This window comes from Panthera leo, chromosome A1 (genome assembly GCF_018350215.1).
Source record: "Panthera leo isolate Ple1 chromosome A1, P.leo_Ple1_pat1.1, whole genome shotgun sequence".
In the NCBI taxonomy this organism is placed as follows: Eukaryota; Metazoa; Chordata; class Mammalia; order Carnivora; family Felidae; genus Panthera; species Panthera leo.
The window spans coordinates 213714269-213728975 of NC_056679.1; the positions used below are offsets into that span (position 1 = coordinate 213714269).

At 39.5% G+C, this 14707-nt stretch overlaps 1 protein-coding gene across 7 annotated transcripts in view; it reads left to right on the forward strand.

Annotated features, from left to right (window-relative positions):
- Positions 1-14707, forward strand: part of DROSHA (drosha ribonuclease III) — a 125192-nt gene that overhangs the window by 72323 nt on the left and 38162 nt on the right. For all 7 annotated transcript variants that reach the window (XM_042952722.1, XM_042952709.1, XM_042952717.1 and 4 more), the window contains 3 exons: positions 2364-2471; positions 2982-3120; positions 3452-3512. In XM_042952722.1, the coding sequence (XP_042808656.1) occupies positions 2364-2471; positions 2982-3120; positions 3452-3512 (308 nt within the window). The remainder of the gene's footprint in view (positions 1-2363; positions 2472-2981; positions 3121-3451; positions 3513-14707) is intronic.

The following is a 14707-nucleotide window of genomic DNA, read 5'->3' on the forward strand; positions in this document are numbered from 1 at the left end:
TTTGGGCTCTGTGCCAACAGCTTGGAACCTGCTTCGGATTCTCTCCCTCTCTCTCTACCCCTCCCCTGCTCTTCCATTGCGCGCGCGCTCTCTCTCTCTCTCTCAAAATAAGTATTTAAAAAATTATTTTTTATTGTTTTTAATTTTTTTTAAGTTTGTTTATTTTGAGAGAGAGAGAGAGAGAGCACAAGCAGGGGAGGGGCATAGAGAAAGGGAGGGAGAGGGAGAGGGAGAGGGGGAGAGAGAGAGAGAGAGAGAGAGAGAGAGAGAGAGAGAGAGAGAGAGAAATCGATCCAAGCAGGCTCTGTGCCATCAGCACAGAGCCCAACGTGGGACTTGAACTCATGAACTGTGAGATCATGACCTGAGCCAAGGTGGAGAGTCGAATGCTCATCTGACTGAGCCACCCAAGTCCAGCCCGACCCAGCATTTTCTTTAGTAAGTATAGTTGACATACAGTGTTATGTTAGTTTTAGCTGCACAACATGGTGATTGAACAGTTCTATTTATTACATAGTGCTCACTGTGATAAGTGTAGTCATGATCTGTCATTATACGTTATTACAACATTATTGACTGTATTCCCAATACTGTACTTTTCATCTCTGTGACTTGTGTATTTATAACTGAAAGTTTATACCTTTTAATCTTTCACCCATCCTCCGCCCCCTTTCCCTCTGGCAACCACCAGGGTGTTCTCTGTACTAATTTCATTTGTTCGTTTTGGTTTTTTTTGTTTGTTTTGGTTTGGTTTTTTTAGATTCCATATAGAAGTGAGATCATATGGTATTTGTCTTTCTCTGAGTGATTTATTTCAGTTAGCATAATACCCTGAAGAGGGTGTCATTTTCTTGACAGGGGATGATCTCTTACTGGAGGTATTAAAAAAATAATTCATCAGTTTGAGTTCATACTTAAAGAAGATAGTTGCACTGTGTAGTCTTCATGACCCTTCTACCTTGAGTTTTTAGCATCAAGTCCCTTGAGCTTTCTGCAATTTAAATGCCTGGAAAGTGATACCAGACATTGGTCACAATTTTGTTTCCCTATTACAATGTTCTTTAATGCAGCACTTATCAGAACAACATGGAGGAAATGCCAATACTTCTGATCATAATGGCATATCTCTGGGAAGCCCTTGAGGGCAGAGAGTGTCTATCTTTTTTCTCTTCCACAACCCTAGTAAGCCTTGCACATGGAGGTGTTCAATATGTATTTATTGAATTGAAATGGAAAAAAGGACTTCCTGTTGATTGGAATTCCTAATTGGGAGCATTGATCTTTCCTTATAAGTTAATAATACAGGAAACTGATTTCTGCATTTTCAAGCAAATCCATTTTCATGTATTTTTAAACAATGCCATCTGAAAATACTTCAAAGAGTAAAATGATATAAAGCGTATGTCAGTCATTTTGTGGGCTGTGCCCATCCTCTAGGTTCTGATGAATAAGATGAATAAGAATGACTCCTTTCTCTCAAGTTCTAGGGAAATATTATTAAGAAAAAGAGAAGGCTATGCCTTTTATGAAATTATTTCCCAATAAGGCATCTTTAGCCAAATGAGAAGTGATTGAAACCAAAGTAAAGGTTCCATGTCCTCAGGTGACTTACCTGTATTGGTGGTTTTATAAAAGTCCTCAGATTATTAGATCATTAAGTATTAAACCTAGAATGGCCCTTTGAGATCATCTGGCTGAGAAGTTCTTACCTGGAGGATAGTGATAGGCTTTTAGGGGTCTGTGAACCCATTAAAATTGCATACCTTTTTTTTTTACGTGTTTATGCACATAGGCATTTTTCTGGGGAAACAGTCATTTCCTTAGATTCTCAAAAAAGTCTTGACCATGACAGAGTTTCAGAATTTGTAAGTCCTAATCCATTCTCTTGGAATTAAAGGCAGGAGGCCCAGAAATTCTGATGACTTGCTGAGATTACCCTGCTGTATCCTGTTGAAGCCGGGCTACTCCTACCTGAGTGAGGCTGAGAGGCCTTGTGCTGAGCATTTTTTTGTATTTGCTCATTTCATCCTTTTAACCACCCCCCCCCCCGCTCCCCCCCCCCCCCCCCAGCAAAAAAAAAAGTAGCTATACTGATTATTCCCATTCGGTAGGTGAGAAAACTGAGAGAGGGAGGTTAAATAACTCCCCTGTCAAGTCCCACAATTAATGAGTGACAGCAGGAATCAGACCGGGGCACTGTGGTTCCTGAGACTACACCCTTCGTAACTATAGTCCACCACCCCTCATATGGGATTCGCAAAGATGCAATCTGGGATGGAAAATGGTTCTTGTTTGTTGTAAGTTAGATGAAGCATTTTTATAAGTTTTTATAGAGTTAAACATATTGAAATTTTCTTTCCTAGCATGCAATGATGTTGCCTGTTTTGACCCATCATATACGCTACCACCAATGCCTAATGCATCTGGACAAATTAATAGGATATACTTTCCAAGATCGTTGTCTGTTACAGGTAAGAATTACTCTCCTGTACACTCATAATGACAAAATAGGGGTAATTCATCTTGCAGGTTACAAATGGAACATTGAGATTCTCCGTTCTGGGAGATAATGAGGACGTTTAGAAACATAGCTCTCCATTACTCTGGTCTCTGGTTGCCACTTTTAAACGCTTTTTCTCACCTTTTTTTTTTTTTTTTTTTGACACTGTCTTTAAAGAAACAGGCTAAAATTTGCCTGTCAACCTGAGTCCCTTCTTTCAGCCTTCCCTTCTCTATGGCTCTTCTTTTCAGGTGATGACTATCCTAGTTCTCCTTTGAAAGATGTGGATTTTTAGGTTTCTTTTCAGACGAGGACTTGTACTAGAGCTCTGGTACAAGCTCTGACACTGGAAGAGAGAAGATGGAAAGATGAGGGCTTAAAATTTGACTGGATACATAGATCTCTTTCCTGTTTCATTTGAAAACCATTTCAAATGATGGCACTTCTGAGTTAAACTAAATTTATTTCATTGAAATTTTAGCTGGCCATGACTCATCCAAGTCATCACTTAAATTTTGGAATGAATCCTGATCATGCCAGGAATTCTTTATCTAACTGTGGAATTCGGCAGCCCAAGTATGGAGATAGAAAAGTTCATCACATGCACATGCGGAAAAAAGGTATGTTTGGATTCTATCATTGATTTTGGCCTGTGTTCTCTATTGTAAGCTAAATTCTCATGATATGACTGTTTTATACTCTCATTCTTTACTGCTTTATGACCCATATATAACAGCATTCACTTTGAGCATTATTATAAGGATGGATAAAATTTTTAGAAAAATTTGTTGCTCCTTTTCAAGTGCTTTAAGTAACTTTAGTTGATCACACTTGTAGACATGCAGATATTAAACCTTTTGAAATCAAATTGGGGTAAAGTAGATAATTATCTATCTGTCATATCATGATCCTAGAATGCTTCTAACAGTATTTGTGTATTTTTTTTAATAGGAATTAACACCTTAATAAATATTATGTCACGTCTTGGACAAGATGATCCAACTCCCTCAAGGTAAAGTAACTTTTCTTAATAACAGCCTTATTGAGATATAATTCACATACCATATAATTCACCCATTTAAAGTATACAATTCAGTGGTTTTTAGAATGTTTACACAATGGTGCAACACTACTTAATTTTAGAATGTTTTCAGCACCCTGAAAAGAAACCCCATACTTCCTGTTTCCCCTCAGCCTGCCCATCCCCAGGCAACCATATTTTGCTTTCAGTCTGCTTTCAATCTCTATGGATTTGCCTATTCTGAACATTTCATGTAAATGGTATCATACAATGTGGTCCTTTGTGACTGGCCTCTTTTACTTAGCACAATGTTTTCAAGATTTATCCATGTTATAGTGTGTGTTAGCACTTTGTTTCATTTTATTGTCAAGTGATACTCCATGGTGTGGGTATGTCATGTTTTATTCATCGTTGATGGGTGTTTGGGTTGTTTCCACTTTTTGGCAATTATGAGTAATATTGCTGTGAATGTTTGTGTACAGGTTTTTGTGTGGATATATATTTTGATTTTCTTGGGTATATACCTAGGAGTGGAATTTCTGGGTCATATGGTAACTTTGTTTAACCTTTTAAGTAACTGCCAGACTGTTTTCCAAAGTGGCTGCATTATTTTATGTTCTCAGAAGCAGTATATAATAGGTTCTGATTTCTTCACATCTTTCCCAACATTTTTTATCATCTGTCTTTTGTGAATCTAGCCATCTTAGTAGGTAGGAAGTATTACCTCATTTGTGGTTTTGTTTGTATTTCCCTGATGGCTAATGATGTTGTGTATCTTTTTGTGTGCTTAATTGGCCATTTGTATATCTTACCTAAGAGAACTATCTGTTGGGAATCTTTTCCTGTGTTTAATTGGGTTATTTTAAGTTATCGATTTAGAATCATTTTTATATATCCCAGATATAAGTCTCATCAGATGCAAATTTGCAAAAATTTTTTCTCATTCTAAGGATTGTTTCTTCATTCTTTTGAAGATGTCCTTCAAAGAAAAGTTTTGATGAAGTCCAATTTTTCTGTTACTTCTTGTGTTGCTTATACTTTTGGTGTCATGTCTAAGAAGCGACTGCCTAATATGGAGTCACAGAGATTTACATCTTTTTTCTTTTAAGAGTTGTATAGTTTTTTTCTCTTACATTTAGATCTTTGGTCTATTTTAGAGTTAATTTTTGTGTGTGGCGTGGTGTAGGGGTCCAGCTGCAGTCTTTTGATGTGGATATCCAGTTGTGCCAGCATCATTTGTTGAAAATGCTAATCTTTCTCCACTAAATTGTCTTGACACCCTTGTTGATAATTAATTGATGGTATATGTGAGGATTCTTTTTGGACTCTCAGTTCTATTCTGTTGATCTTTATGTCTGTCCTTATGCTGGTACCACACTGTCTTGATAACTAACTTTATAGTAAGTTTTGAAAATAAGAAATGCAAGATCTCCAACTTTTTTTTCCTCTTCTTCTTCTTTCAAGTTTGTTTTGGCTATCCAAGAACCATTACATTTCCATATGAAATTTTGGATTAGCTTATCAATTTTTGCAAAGAAGCCAGCTAGGATTTTGGTAGTGATTATATTGAATCTGTAGATCAATTTGTGAATGATTACCATCTTAATATTAAGTTCTGATCCCTAAACATTATATATCTTTACATTTATTTAAATCATTTAAAAAAATTTTTTTATTTTGTAAAGGTTATTTATTTTGAGAGAGAGAGAGAGAGAGAGAGCGAGAGAATGAATGGAGGAGGGGCAGAGAAAGAGAATCCCGTGCAGTGCAGAGTCCGATGTGGGGATTGAACTCACCAACTGTGAGATCATGACCAGAGCCAAAATCAAGAGTTGAATGCTTAACTGATTGAGCCACCCAAGCACCCCAAGTCATGTTTTTTTTTAAAATACTAATATTATTGTGTTTTTATTTATTTATTTTTATAATATTTGTTTATTTATTTTGAGCGACACATTGAGCGGGGGGAGGGACAGAGAGAGAGGAGAGAGAATCCCAGACAGGCTCCATGCTATCAGCGAGCGTGGAGCCTGACAAGGGGCTTGATCTCAACGAACCATTAGAGTATGACCTGAACTGAGATCAAGAGTTGGACATTTAACCGACAAGCCACCCAGGTGCCCCTAATTAAGTCATCTTTAATTAATTTAATTTATATTATAGTTTTAAGAGTACATTTTGTCTTTTGCTAAATTTATTCCTAAGTATTTTATTCTTTTTGATGCTATTATATATGGAATTGTTTTCTTAATTTCATTTTTGGATTGTTCATTGCCATTGTAGACAAATAGAATCAGTTTTTGTATATTGATGTTGTATCTTGCAACCTTGATGAGCTCCTTTGTTAGCTATAATACTTTTTTAGTGGATTGTGTAGTATTTTTTTGTGTATATGATCATATCACCTACAAATAGAGGTGGTTTTAGTTTTTCCGTTCCACTTTGGATGCCTTTTATTTCATTCTTTAAACATAGTTGCCCTGGCTAGAGCTTCCAGTATAATGCTGAATAGAAGTGGTAAGAGTGGGTCCTTGTCTTCTTCCTAAAATCTTTAGGTGAAAGCATTTTTTTACTGTTGAGTCTGATGTTAGCTGTGGGTTTTTCGCAGATGTCTTTTTTTTTTTTTAAATGTCTATTTATTTTTGAGAGAGAGAGAGAGAGACAGAGCATGAGTGGGGGAGGGGCAGAGAGAGAGGGAGACACAGAATCGGAAGCAGGCTCCAGGCTCCAAGCTGTCAGCACAGAGCCTGACGCAGGGCTTGAACTCATGAGCTGTGAGATCATGACCTGAGCCAAAGTCGATGTTCAACTGACTGAGCCACCCAGGTGCCCCTGTAGATGTCTTTTAATCAGGCTGAGGAAATTTCTTTCTGTTCCTAGTTTGCTGAATGTTTTTATTACGAAAGTATGTAGAATTTTGTCAAATGTTCTTTTTGTTTTTTATTCATTTATTTTTTTGCTATTGAGATGATCTTTTTTTTTTTTTTTTTTTTTTCATTTATTCTATTCATGTGGTATATTGTGTTCATTGATGTTGAACCAACCTTGCTTTCCTGGGATATATCTCACTTGGTTATGATGTATAATCCTTTTTATATGCTACAAACCTTGCTTTCCTGGGATATATCTCACTTGGTTATGATGTATAATCCTTTTTATATGCTACAAATTTAATCTACTAGTATTGTTGGGGATTTTTATGTCTATAGTCATAAGAGTTATTGGTCTGTAGTTTTCCTTTTCTGTGATGTTTTGTTTGGTTTTATTATTAGGATAGTACTGGCCTTATATAATGGATTGGAAATTTTTATATGTTAATTCTCATTATTGTCTTTCTTGATTTTAAGGGATACTCTCATATATTAACATTCTTAATTTTGTGTGGCCTTAAGCCCCTGAAGAATCTGGAAAGGAAGTGGATTGGGTCTAAACTCATTAACACCCCTGGAAAACTAATGGAGGCAATTGCCTAATGGCTGTAGAGTCTCTGATGTTGCCCTCAGGAAGCTTATCTTTGTGTGTAAAACACAGTGGGTTATACTCTGAAAGCCAATAGAGATTGCTAGAGGGCAGATTTCTTTTTAAAATGGACAGTTGAGAAGTTAAATAGCCAGGCTTATCCCTCTTGGATCCAGACTTAAATGGATTAAAGGTGGGTAGAGCCGGGATAGAAGTGACAGGGTTGACCGTTGCTGCAGCTCATAACTGGCTTCCACAGCCAAGAGCATGGCCAGCCATAGCTAGCATAACTTCCTTTTCTACCTCTTTCTTCGTCTGTCACTTTTCTTTTTAAATTGGCTTGCCTTGAGTTGCTCTCTTTTGAAATTATCATAGACCATACTATCTTCCTCTTCAATCAAGAGGTGAAAAGAAAGGCAGGATGAAACTTTAAAATTTTCGTTTGAAGATGATCATACGCCTTACTATGGTATTCTGTGAGAGCCTAAGATCAGAAAAGAGCTGTCTAATTAAAAGAGCCCTTAATCACACCCTCAGGGACAGTGTGGCCATGGTTTCCTTTTACCCTGCTATATTGTAGAGTCTCCAGATGACCAGTTCTGTGTTTTGATAAGTGGAACCCTGAGTTCCCTGCGGCCCCTTTGAAAAAGGCAAGGCTACACATGCCCTACACGTGTACTTTACACTGATGAAAGCATGAGCTTAAGTTATCTTTGTCTCATCTACCCCAACCATAGTTGTTGGTACGTAAATTGTCTCTGATAGCGTTGTTCAGACCTCACGATTTGTTTTCTTTTTTTCCGTCACAAAGAACAGGGCTTTCTTTCCGTGGCAGAAGGAATGATATCTGAGAAACCGTGTTCATTTTGAACTCAACCATGTTGAAAATGATAGAGAATAAACAGATACCATGTGTCCTTTGCTGCTTGTGTCGAGAGCCTCCTGATTATTGCTTATTGCTGATGTGGGGTTGACCCCAGGTTTCTGTTCAGTGAGAGCCTCCTCGCTTCTTTGGTGGCAGCGTCTGCTACGGCTGGACTGTGGTTGTCCAGCGGTCTCCGCTGTGCATGGCTCTTCATACATGTTTAATCCAACAGACGTTTATCAAGTACCTTTTGAGTTTGAGGTAATTTGTAGGTATTTTGGAGGATTTAAAGGCAAGTGAGACAAAGCCCCCACTCACCAGAAGGTGTGACTACCTTAGGTGGGGTAAGAGTGCTATGAACATAAATAACTTAATGTAAAAGATACTCTGCTAAGTGCTTCACTCAAGGTCAAAACAAAATATACATAGTCTGCTGTGGGGCTGAGGATAGCTCTGGTGGTTGTTTAGGGATTATAGGTCAGTTTTATATTATGCACTTGAATAATTGAGTTCACTTGAAATGATTTGCCCTCTCCTTTATTTCTTAGTTTGCTATTTTAAAACGGGATGCAGTTGTCCCTGCTCCTTGGAAGTGTTTGTGTATCTTTAAAGTAAACCCTGTCGGGGCACCTGGGTGCTTCAGTCAGTTAAGTGTCTGACTCTTGGTTTCAGCTCAGGTCATGATCTCACAGTTTGTGGGTTCGAGCCCTGTGTTAGGCTGTCAGTGCAGAGCCTGCGTGGGATCTCTCTCCCTCTCTCTGCTCCTTCCCTACTCATTTTCTCTCTCTCTCTTTCAAAACAAATAAATTAATTAAAAAAAAACTATCAAATTGCAAGTGTCAGTGGTTGTATCTCCTCCCAAACAAGCTTGCTCAGAACCTCAAACTTGAGAAAGGAAAAAGAGAAAGGGTGAGGTACTAATGGAAATAGGAATGTGGAGGAGCAGGACAGGCAGAAGAGAAGGGTGAGAGGAGGGGCTCTTGATCGAATCCTTCTCCTGATCCTCCTGGAAACCACTCCTCCCACCCCTGTCTATCCTGCACTGCAGTTAGTGACCACATTCTGCCACTTCTGCCCTCATACTGCCTCTGCATTCAGTCGCCTGGCTATTTCTGGAGCCTTACTTCTAGTATTTTTTTATGTCTGTTTATTTATTCTGAGAGAAAGAGAGAGCGCGAGCATGCACACAAGCAGGGGCAGGGGCAGAGAGAGAAGGGGAAGGGGAGAGAGAGAGCATGCACACAAGCAGGGGCAGGGGCAGAGAGAGAAGGGGAAGGGGAGAGAGAGAGCATGCACACAAGCAGGGGCAGGGGCAGAGAGAGAAGGGGAAGGGGGGGGGGAGAGAGAGAGAGAGAGAGAGAGAGAGAGAGAGGGAGAGAATGAATGAATGAATGAATGAATATCCCAAGCAAGGCTCTGCACTGTCAGCACAGAGCCCGATGTGGGTCTTGATCTCATGAGTCATGAGATCATGACCTGAGCTGAAATCAAGAGGTGGACACTTAACTGACTGAGCCACACAGATGCCCGTCTCAATTCTAGTTTTTAGCTGTAACCTGCTTGAAAGCTTTTAATGAGATCTCATCACCTACTGGATAAGTCTGAACCTCCCCACCTGGCAATCCCAGCACCTGTGATCTGGCCCCAGGCCAGTGTTCCAGGTACACATTTCTTTTCCCTGTGGCTACCTACACACCAGTAAGACTGAGGTACTTTACTGTGCTATCTGGTGTACCCTTTCCCTTCCCCAAACGCCAGCAGTCATTATACAGCTCCCCCTGGAATGCCCTGGAACTCTGTGTGATGGGCTTATTTTCTTTAGTGTAAGCATTTTGAAGGTCTGTGGTCATGCCCTTTTTCTTTGTTTTGTTTTGTTTTGTTTTGTTTTGTTTTGTTTGCATCTAGTGCCTTGCATAGAGCAGAAGCTCAGTAAGTAAGTATTAAAGAAAGAATGCCATTCGTGATAATACTTTCCTCTCAGGTTATTTACTTGTTTACATTTCCCTAGAAATAGGGAAACTTGATGTTAAGGGTCATGGTCAGAGCCATCAGTAGAGGTTTAAATGGCAGTTTAGTATCTTATATAACCTGATTTGACACTGGCTAGGATTTACAAAAAGGCATGAAGACTTAAATAAAAATATGTCTGCCTATCAAAACTATAAAATAATTAACTCTTATGATGGCATCATCTCATGTGAATATGCCACCCTTAATTTTTGAAGTGTCACTGTTTAACCACATAAATCTCAGTTCTATAATTATATTTAACTTCTGTAGATTGCAATGAAATGTTACCACAGAAAGGGTCTCTGAAAGATTAAACTTTAGGTGGCATTCAAGTAATCCATATATTATCAGTAAGACCTTTAGGAAAGAGGGGCGAGAAGACTGTTAATAGAAAAATAAGCTGCCACGGGGCCCTGGGTGGCTAAGTTGGTTGAGTGTCTGACTGGCTCAGGTCATGATCTCACGGTTTGGTTTGTGAGCTCAACCCCCATGTTGGGCTCGCTGGTGTTCACGCAGAGCCCACTTCAGATCCTCTATCCCTGTCTCCCGCTCTGTTCCTCCCGCTGCTTACGTTCTCTCAAAAATAAAAATGAGCTGCCTTGTTTTATTTTGTTTTTGATTTGTAGAGACAGGTATGGACTATTTATTAATGTCTCTGTGTTTAAAGAAGTGGTGGTAGTTAAAAAGTTTCAATCAATTATACCTAAGTATCTCGCATTAAAGACAGTAAAACATGCTTGAGTATATGTGAATTCTACTGAGTAGATTTGCTGTCTTAAATAATTTCAAGTAAAATCCCAGAGATGCTTATCCTGGGATCCCTATGTCCAGTGAATCTCAGATCTAGTAGCTCTCTGACCTCCCTACTCCCTAAGTGTCCAGACAGTTGTAATGAATAGAATTCCTGAATTGGGTGGAAGGTTCAGCTGATCTCTAGCACCCCTTCTAGCTTCACTTTACCTGTCACTGGTTAAGGCCTGAAATGCAAAGGTGGGAAAATGTCCATGCTGTCACTGTAGTAGTCACCCTTGGACTTGGCCCATCCCAAGATGGTTTTCCATGAAGTAAATGACACCTTACAGGAATTACTGTTACAGGGAGACCGTTATGTTTTATAAAGTGCTTTGAATTCCTCAGGCCAAATGTGCTGTATAAATGATATACTTAGTCTAGATTTCATAATGCCTTTGCTGATTCAGTTCTCAAAAACAAATGGAGTGTTTATTGCTCAGTAAACATCTCCTCTTGGAACTAGTTAGCATTTATAAAGAGGGTGATTAAAGAGTGTAGAAACAATAGAAGAAGGAACAAAAGCTTGGCCTCTGCAGTCAAGTGACTAGCAGCTCGGTGTGTCCATTTTTTTCTAGATAAACCGTTGAATTAGGAATTGTCCGTTACAATAATGAACTGAAGTGGTATTTAATCTCCATTTTTGTTTGTGACTCACGGCCAGCATTTAGTCACAGTGTAGACACAGAAAAACATACGCTGGATATGAGCAAATTATTTAGTAGATGGCAGACTCACTATTGAATAAACCTGTTTGAAACTGTGACCTTGTATTTTTAACACATTAAATAATAATAGTCTAACTTTGTGGTTATTAAAATCCTAGACATAGTTCTTGTCCTGAAAGTTTATAAAACAAATTAAAGTAAAATTTATGCCAATATGACTTCATTCAAATAGTATATGACTCAAAGCAGCTATTATTCTTTGACCAGATGTCTTATTTTTTTCCTAGATGTCTCACAGTTTAATAAAGCATAAGACAATCCAAATATGGTTTGTCCGCACCCCAGGTGTGGTTTCTTACTTTCCATGTTAAGCAGATTTTCTGTACAGTGCTTTGAACTATTGGCAAAAAAAATAGTCTCCACCACAGAAAATGCTATTCTCATTTTACTGACTTTTGGAAGAGAATAGGGTAATACTAATTTCTTTCTTTATAAAAACATTTCTTTTTGCTGTTCCCATCATCTCTCAGGATAACAGTTTATTAGGTTTCATGAAATTAAGTTAGCAAGAGGTCTTAGGCCTAGTTACCATGTTAACCAGGGCCTCTACTCCTTGATGCGCTAAGAACGATGACAGACACTTTTGGAGTTTTGGTTTATTTGGAAAACAAAATCACAGTATCAAGTAGCTTCTAAAACATACTTTTAAAATATAATGTTTACTTATTCTTGGCTAATGGATTAGCAACAAAGTCTTCTAAAATCTAATACAAAGTAGGTAAGACTGAGGAAAATATGTTTGAGGGCTTTTTTCTTTTCCTTTTCTTTCTTTCTCTTTTTTCTCTTTCTGTAAGCTATTAGATTATGAATTCTTCATCATAGCTATAAATTGTTTACTTTTTTCCCCTGCATTTTCCATTATTGACTATTAACTGCTTTCCAGAATGCCTTTTTCACATAAATAAAGGACATATTGAAATGAAAGTTCAGAATCATATCTTTGTTGCTCATATCTTTCTAGTTTTCTCCTATTATTTTTATTTTTCCTTTAAAATTCTAAAATGTGGAGGAATGAAAAAAAATGTGGAGGCATGGTAGGGTGGAAGAATTAAATTATGAGATATGTGAGATAATATAAAATTGAACTCAAGTTACCAAGTAGATGATTTGGTAGCCAGGAGTCATTTAATTTATAAATAACTATCTTAAAAAATTTTCCACATGTATGGAAACTATAGGGTGATTTTAAATATGGGAACTAGGGGTGCCTGGGTGGCTCAGTCAGTTAAGTGTGTGACTCTTGATTTTGGTTCAGATCATGATCTCATAGTTGTGAGATCGAGCCCCGTGTTGGACTCCACACTGGACGTGGAGCCTGCTTAAGATCATTTCTCCCTCCTCCCTCCCTCCCTACCCCCCCCCCCCCCCCGCCCATTTTCTCTGCCCCTCTCCCCTGCTCATGCTCAGGTACTTGCACTCCCACTCTCAAAAAATAAATAAACAGGAAATAAGGAAACTAAACTGGCATACATGAGGCAGTGAACAATAAAAGATAGTATATAATTTTGTTATAAATTGAGTGATAAACGCTTAAGTCACGTGGGGCTAGGGGTGCTCCCGGGAGCTCCAGTGATTCAGGCAGGCCCCCAGCTGACATTAAGAACAAGCAGGATTTGGGAGAGGTAACATGGAAGGGAGAAGCAGTGGTGTGTCTGGTCAACTTAGAGTCGTGAATTGCTGTTGAAAGTAGATGAAACGGCTGGTTACTGTGGGACTAGATAAAGAATCGCCTTGAAAACCAGGCAGGTTTGGACTTGATAGTCAGCTATTGAATTTTTGAAGAAGATGAGGGTCAGTATCAGAAGATGAGGAGAACCCTGGAGTTAGGGAGGTGAGATCCTGCCCAGGCCCAGGTCTGTCCCCTTCATTGCTCAGGTCCCAGGGATTTGGTGTGCTCTCCTTTCCCTGTCACTGTTGTCACCATCCTTCCTGGCTTCCTTCTGTTATAATCCTCCAGACCCATAGTTTCTTTGTCTGCCGCTAGCCCTGAAACAGGAACCCGGGTTCTTCCCATAAGAGGCTTCAAACACACGTTAGTTTGCAGCCTACTCTAATCAGAATCGGGTTTGTCTTTTCTGTTTCACAGAGATGCTCCCCCCCGCCCCCCACTCCAGTGGCCTTAACAGTGTCCTCAGCATCACATCCATGCTCTCTTTGCATCTTACCTGGATCCGTTTCTTTCTTGACGCTTGTTCTTGTTTGCTGAGGGATAACACTGGCCTCCTTTTCCGCCCACCTCCCCAACCAGTCCCCTCTCCTTTGCTGGTTTTTCTTCTGCTTGACCTCAAGTGTGGCCCTCCCCTGGGCTCAGTCCTGAGATCCTTTTTTGCTAGCTTAATTCTCTATATAGGTAGTATCATCCAGTTCCATCGCCCAAAATCCTGTCTAAACATTGACCACTCCTAAAGATTTATTACCAGCTTTGTTCTTGCCCGTGAACAGTAGGATCATAGATACTGGATTTCCCCATTTGGATGTTTCATGGACATTTCAAAGTAAACATTCTTCAAATGCACCTCCTGCTTCTGCCCAAACCTGTTCCTTTTGGTCCTCCCCTCACAGTAAATGGCACCACCTTTCACCCAGCTATGGAAGCCAAAATCTAGGTATTGACCTTCATTGTTTTCTTTTCTCGCCTTCCCCACCATTTCCTCCCAGCTTGAGCCTCCGTCATGTCTCACCAGACAGCCACAGTACCCCTCTCAGTGCTTGTCACCCTGCACGCTTTCTTCGCACAGCAGCCAGGGTGGCCTTTTAAAAACCTGAACCAGATCATGTCACATCTCTGCTCAGCCAAAGGTAGCGATCTGCTTTAGCACTGAGGGAAGGTGGCTGTGCTGGACTTTCTGAGAGGCAGACAGAGGTTTCCTATGGACTACCTTCCCGGTCATTCAGCCTTACACTTGGATATGAGGAACTTAGCCTGGGAGATGTGCCTTCATCACACAATGAAGGTGTAAATAAAGTGTGATGTGCACTGAAGGGGGAGTATTGATTTAGATGAGAGCCCTCGGGCAAGCATTCACAGAGAAGCAGCATTTGGTAGGCCTTGAGGAATGAGTAGGCTCAGTGCACAGGAGCGATGGTGGAAAGCTTTAGGGCATATGCCCTTTTCAGAGAGTACCACACAGTTTGGGGGCAGGAGCCCAAAACATAGGTGGGAGAGGATACCAGTGGATACTGGGACTTGAAAAAATAGGTTAGGCCTCTTTTGAAGGACTTTAGATGCTAAGTTAAATTTAGAGTTTGGGCAATGGGAAGCTGTTCTTAGAACATTGTACCAAATCTTTTTCAGTGCTCAGTTCTAACTCATTAGAATGCATTCTCCTTTCTCT